At 45.4% G+C, this 7178-nt stretch overlaps 1 protein-coding gene across 2 annotated transcripts in view; it reads right to left on the minus strand.

The window, feature by feature from the left end:
- NARS2 (asparaginyl-tRNA synthetase 2, mitochondrial) overlaps nt 1-6498 on the minus strand; it is a 178679-nt gene extending 172181 nt beyond the window's left edge. For both annotated transcript variants that reach the window (XM_082245293.1, XM_082245292.1), the window contains exon 1: nt 6324-6498. In XM_082245293.1, coding sequence (XP_082101419.1) covers nt 6324-6461 — 138 coding nt within the window. In that variant the 5' untranslated portion in view covers nt 6462-6498. The remainder of the gene's footprint in view (nt 1-6323) is intronic.
- Nucleotides 6499-7178: the final 680 nt, after the last annotated feature.

Below are 7178 nucleotides of genomic sequence, written 5' to 3' on the forward strand. Positions count from 1 at the left end.
TTCTGGCTCCCACAGACTGGCTGCAGTATGTGCTCATGTGGTACACAGATTAGTCCTGTCAATTTAAAGGGTAACTCCGCTTTCATAGGGGAAAAAGAATAGCAAATAAAGAAAAAACAATATAGCGTATACAATGGCGACACAAATCATATTGTAATTTAAGGTTATTAAAAATGACCTTTCCTTTTCAATCTGCAGCTGTTGTAATTTTCTGAAAATGCAATGCAATATGGCCGCCTGGAGGTGTTCTGTACACAGAATGTATACTGACCACACCCCCAGAAACATCATTTCCTGCTTGTGTGATTGGCTCACCAATTTTCCCAGAAGTCTGCCTAAGATACAAGTCAGATTTCAGGCATCCCCTGCAACAAAAATGTCATTTTTGGTGAGATACTCCCAATAGGAACACGTCTAAAGGGATGCAGGCCCAACAGATTTCCTCATTAGTGCTCTGCAGCTGCCACAGCTGGTTGATAATTATGAAACCACTCCCATTGGACCCACTTAGCACAGAGGAACAAACAATGATTTCTTCAGAATAACAAAAGGAAGGAATCTGCAACAAAGTTTGTTATAATCCCTGCAATGTACAGAGATCACCCAGAGGGGAATGTTTTTTTCTCAACAAAAGTGGATTTACTCTTTAAGAAGGCGCTCCCAACGACAACGTGTTAGGTGTATAAAAGACACCGGACCACAGAATCTCTTCCAATCAAACCTCACCATCATGGGCAAGACTAAAGAGCTGTCAAAGGACATCAGGGACAAGATTCTAAATCTGCACAAGGCTGGAATTGGTGAGATAATCAGCTTGGTGAGAAGGAGACAATTGTTGGGGCGATTATTCGCAAATGGAAGAAATACAAAATAACCGTTAATTGCCCTCAGTCTGGAGTTCCATGCAACGTTTCGCGGGTGTAAGACTGTACATGAGAAAAGTGAGGGATCGGCCCAGAACTACACAGGAGGAGATTATGAATGATCTCAAGGTAGTTGTGACCACAGTCACCAAACAAACCATTGGTAACACAATACACCGCCATGGATTAAATTTCTGCAGTGCCCACAAGGTCCCCCTCCGCAAGAAGGCGCATGTACAGGCCCGTCTGAAGTTTGCCAATCAATATCATGAAGATGAAGAAAACTTAGCCAAACAAATCCTGAAAATGAATACAGCCACTACACAAAAGCTTTTGAAATCATCTCGTCCTTTAAATAAACCTCCTTGGTCCCTTCTTACTTTTTTAGCAGCTTAGTTTTGTTTCCATGCCTCCGCTCCGAAGCCGGCACCATTTTTACTATTAAGAAAAAAGCGTGTTTGTATGGGCGCTTCCGTGGATCTTGTCAGGGAGTGTGTAGGTCGCTGCACCTGGGCAGCACTTGAGAGGAGAAGCTGCTCTGGAGATAATCAAGACAAAAAAAGCAAGGCGCCTCCAAGTGCAGTAAAAAAATCACTCACATAGACTGGATGGGACATGAGCAACATAAGACATGATCGTCCAAAGATCCATCCGGGATCTTCTGGGCCACAATGCTTAGGTACAGACACCCGGAGCTCCGCTTCTAGTGAATGCGTCCTCTCAGCTGTGTGCGGTGTGAGACACCTGGCAACAGAGCAGGGGACGTGAGTGGCTGGTATCCTGTGACGCAGGTGGATGGGCGGGTTACATGTTTCGGAGCATGCGTGGCTCCTTCGTCAGACCTCGCTGGAGGTGAATGGATACTATATATTGAAACATAGAATGTGTCGGCAGATAAGAACCATTTGGCCCATCTAGTCTGCCCAATATATCTGAATCCTATGAATAGTCCCTGGCCCTATCTTATATGAAGGATAGCCTTATGCCTATCCCATGCATGCTTAAACTCCTTCACTGTATTTGCAGCTACCACTTCTGCAGGAAGGTTATTCCATGCATCCACTACTCTCTCAGTAAAGTAATACTTCCTCATATTACTTTTAAACCTTTGCCCCTCTAATTTAAAACTGTGTCCTCTTGTGGTAGTTTTTCTTCTTTTAAATATGCTCTCCTCCTTTACCGAGTTGATTCCCTTTATGTATTTAAAAGTTTCTATCATATCCCCTCTGTCTCTTCTTTCTTCCAAGCTATACATGTTAAGGTCCTTTAACCTTTCCTGGGTACGGGGCTGTACTCTCAAGGCAATGCAACACAATGCCGCAGAGAGTGGGTGACAAGAGGCACGGCACTGGCTGGAAAAGACTGACGGCACACACCTCATGCCGTAAATAGCCACAAATCTGCGCATGCGCCAATGATGTCGTCAAAGTGATTCTGGCTCGGTTTCAACAGAATGACAAAAGGTTAGATACATTGTAAAAAGAGCACTATGTACATTGATTAGCAATGATTTTGATGCAGCAAAGTGCGAATGTTGGGTTTACAACCACTTTAATAATTCAAAAGATTGGGAGAAAGTGCTGTGGTCAGATGAGACCAACATTGAGCTCTTTGGTATTAACTTGACTCCTTGTGTTTGGAGGAAGAAAAATTCTGACTATGACCCCAAGAACACCATCCCTACAGTCAGGCACAGAGGTGGGAACATCGAAGATGGGTCGTGGATGGCAAGACAATGAACACAAATGGATGAGAACCTTCTTCCCTCAGCCAGAACATGGAATATGGGTCGCGGATGGAAAGACAATGACCACAAATGGATGAGAACCTTCTTCCCTTAGCCAGAACATTGAAGATGGGTCAAGGATGGCAAGACAATGACCAAAAATGGATGAGAACCTTCTTCCCTTAGCCAGAACATTGAAGATGGGTCGCGGATGGAAAGACAATGACCACAAATGGATGAGAACCTTCTTCCCTCAGCCAGAACATTGAAGATGGGTCGCGGATGGCAAGACAATGACCAAACATGGATGAGAACCTTCTTCCCTCAGCCAGAACATTGAAGATGGGTCGCGGATGGCAAGACAATGACCACAAATGGATGAGAACCTTCTTCCCTCAGCCAGAACATTTACGATGGGTCGTGGATGGCAAGACAATGACCAAAAATGGAGGAGAACCTTCTTCTCTCAGCCAGAACATTGAAGATGGGTCGTGGATGGCAAGACAATGACCAAAATGGATGAGAACCTTCTTCCCTCAGCCAGAACATTGAAGATGGGTTGTGGATGGCAAGACAATGACCAAAAATGGATGAGAACCTTCTTCCCTCAGCCAGAATATTGAAGATGGGTTGTGGATGGCAAGACAATGACCAAACATGGATGAGAACCTTCTTCCCTCAGCCAGAATATTGAAGATGGGTTGTGGATGGCAAGACAATGACCAAAAATGGATGAGAACCTTCTTCCCTCAGCCAGAACATTGAAGATGGGGCGTGGATGGCAAAACAATGACCAAAAATGGATGAGAACCTTCTTCCCTCAGCCAGAACATTGAAGATGGGGCGTGGATGGCAAGACAATGACCACAAATGGATGAGAACCTTCTTCCCTCAACCAGAACATTGAAGATGGGTCAAGGATGGCAAGACAATGACCAAAAATGGATGAGAACCTTCTTCCCTTAGCCAGAACATTGAAGATGGGTCAAGGATGGCAAGACAATGACCACAAATGGATGAGAACCTTCTTCCCTCAGCCAGAACATTGAAGATGGGTCGTGGATGGCAAGACAATGACCAAAAATGGATGAGAACCTTCTTCCCTCAGCCAGAACATTGAAGATGGGTCGCGGATGGAAAGACAATGACCACAAATGGATGAGAACCTTCTTCCCTCAGCCAGAACATTGAAGATGGGTCGCGGATGGAAAGACAATGACCACAAATGGATGAGAACCTTCTTCCCTCAGCCAGAACATTGAAGATGGGTCGTGGATGGCAAGACAATGACCAAAAATGGAGGAGAACCTTCTTCCCTCAGCCAGAATATTGAAGATGGGTTGTGGATGGCAAGACAATGACCAAAAATGGAGGAGAACCTTCTTCCCTCAGCCAGAACATTGAAGATGGGTCGTGGATGGCAAGACAATGACCAAAAATGGATTAGAACCTTCTTCCCTCAGCCAGAACATTGAAGATGGGGCGTGGATGGCAAGACAATGACCAAAAATGGATGAGAACCTTCTTCCCTCAGCCAGAACATTGAAGATGGGTCGTGGATGGCAAGACAATGACCAAAAATGGATTAGAACCTTCTTCCCTCAGCCAAAACATTGAAGATGGGTTGTGGATGGCAACAAAGGAGTGGCTCAAGAAGAAGCACATTAAGGTCGTTGATCCGCTTGGCCAGTCTCCAGACCTTAATCCTATTGAAAATTTATGGAGGGAGCTGAAACTTCGAGTTGCCAAACAACAGCCAAGAAACCTTTAAAGATTTAGAGAAGATCTGTGGAGAAGAGTGGACCAAATCCCTCCTGAGATGTGTGTAAACCTGGTCACCAACTACAAGAAATGTCTTACCTCTGTGCTTGCCAACAAGGGTTCCTCCACTAAGTCATGTTTTGCTCGGGGATCAAATACTTATTTTACTCACTGAACTGCAACTCAACTTATAACATTTGTATTATGAGTATTTTCTAGATTTTTGGTTGATATTCTGTCTCTATCATTTAAAATACACCTATGATAACAATTATAGACTCTTCGTTTCTTTATAAGTGGGCAAACTTCCAAACTCTGCAGGGGATTAAATAACTTTTTTCGCCACTGCATATATCCCATTATAAATAAAGTTTCAGTCTTAAAATATAACCACTTGGCCTTCAGAAGGTTTTGACCATCATGACCAGGGTATTTTTTGCTATTCGGCACTGCGCTACTTTAACTGGTAATTGAGGGGGTCATGCAACACTGTACCCAAACTAAATTTGTATCATTTTATTTCACACAAGCTGAGCTTTCTTTTGGTGGTATTTAAAAGAGAAGTATGGGTTTGGGGTTATTGCCCAGTAATACTTACCTAGTTCGATGCTGCATCTGTCCCCTGGCGCCTCTGCACTAAGAGCCGAGCGATCGAACACCGCCGATCCCTCAGTTCTGAAACCTCCACGAGCAGAGAGCTGCTGACTGTCAGTCACCGCTCTCTGCTCTGCTCCCTCCTCGCTCATTGGAGTGCTGGGCTGTGGAGAGGTGGGGAGCGGCCAGTTCAGGCTCTCAGTGGCTCGCTGAGAGGCTGAGTCGGGTGTCAGTCCAGGCGGATCCCAACTTTTTGGTCCTGATGACGCGGTGCCTGGATAGTTGTTTAATGGACAACTGCGCGGTCGTGCGACGCTGTGCCCAAATAAAATTGATATTCTTTTTTTCCGACAAGTAGAGCTTTCTTTTGGTGGTATTTGATCACCTCTGCGATTTTTATTATTTGCGCTTTAAACAAAAATAAAGCGACAATTCTGAAAAAAAAACAACATTTCCAATAAAAAAAAAAAAAAATAAAAAAAAAAAAAATCAAATTTTTTCATCCTTTTAGGCCAATTTGTATTCTGCTACATTCTGCTACATATTTTTGGTAAAAAAAATCCCAATAAGCGTATTTTGATTGGTTTGAGCAAAAGTTATCTTAACTAGGGGAAAGATTTATGTAATTTTTATTTATTTTATTAGTAATGGCGGCGATCAGCGATTTTTACATTTTTGACACTTTTGGGGGGACCAGTGACATCACTACAGTAATCAGTGCTATACATATACACTGTTACTGTACTAATGAAACTGGCAGGGAAGGTGTTAACACCAGGGGCGATCAAAGGGTTAAATGTGTCCCTAGGGGGTGCTTTCTATCTCTTTCAGGGGATGGAGTTATGGAATGAACACAGAGACCTGTGTTCCTAAATAGGAGGAGCTCTGTGTTCATTGCTGACAGAACAGTCTGCTGTGTTTACAACAGAAGATCGCTGTTCTGTCTCCACGGGATGTCTGGTGACAATAGCGCCCGCCGGCCCCGCAGAACAGCTCCCCCTCTGGGGAATGGGCATGCGCGCGCCTCCGACAGGTACGTCGTATCGCGGGAACCTGCCAACCCGCCGCAGTATATGTACGGCGGCTGGTTGGTCAAGTGGTTAAGGTGACATCTCCTAGGATTGGTGACATCATCAGAAGCTGAGCGTGATTGTAAACCCCTGGCCCTATTCCACCGCGCTGGTGTGAAAGAGGGGAACGTGGTGGTCATGTGACTGCTATAAAACCTCAGAGAATGGTATATAGGGAATAGTATGTTGACAAATTTTGGGAAAGATCTATGTCTCTGCAATGCTGATCTGCAGCCCTCTATGATTGGAGACGGTGAATCGGATATCTCAGGAGCTCAGGAGATCCAGCAAAATAAATTCCTCACCTACCTGGATTTTTACTTTCTTTGGGTTTCCATCATGACTGGTGAGTGCTTCGCGCACGCTTATCCTGCTTAGGCTTCGGTGACAACGGTGCCAAGGACAGTGGGACACCAGCCTGGTGACAACCTTCCCTGCAACCAGCATGGTTCCTGCAGATCACCACTGATGATGATGATGATGATGATGATGATGATGATGATGATGATGGTGATGAGGGTGAAGCAGAGGGAGTAGACGAGACCCAACTACTGAAGAGAAAAAAAAAAAAAAAAAAAACTTCTAAAACAAACATCTCTATAAAACATGTCTTCATGTTTTCTCTTTATAATAGTGCAAAATTAGAAAAATAACTGCTGATCTGCCAGCAATCCAGAGTCTCTGATGACAACTCTGCTTTACTAAAATCCCAACCATCTGCCCTGAACTACAGGACTCCGCCTATCCCAGCTCCCCGCTCTGCCCTCCTCCTATCCCAGCTCCCCGCTCTGCCCTCCTCCTATCTCAGCTCTCCTCTCCATCCATCCTTCTATCCCAGCTCCCCACTCCGTCCCTCCTCCTATCCCAGCTCCCCGCTTTGCCCTCCTCATATCTCAGCTCTCCTCTCCATGCATGCATCCTCCTATCCAAGCTCCCCGCTCCATCCCTCCTCCGATTCCCAGCTCCCCGCTCCGTCCCTCCTCCTATCCAAGCTCCCCGCTCCGTCCCTCCTCCTATCCAAGCTCCCCGCTCCGTCCCTCCTCCTATCTCAGCTCTCCTCTCCATCCATTAATCTTCCTATCCCAGCTCCCCGCTCCATCCATCCTCCTATCCCAGCTCCCCGCTCCATCCATCCTCCTATCCCAGCTCCCCGCTCCATCCCTC

The sequence above is a fragment of the Pelophylax lessonae genome, assembly GCF_965119305.1.
Source record: "Pelophylax lessonae genome assembly, chromosome: 2".
Taxonomy (NCBI): Eukaryota; Metazoa; Chordata; class Amphibia; order Anura; family Ranidae; genus Pelophylax; species Pelophylax lessonae.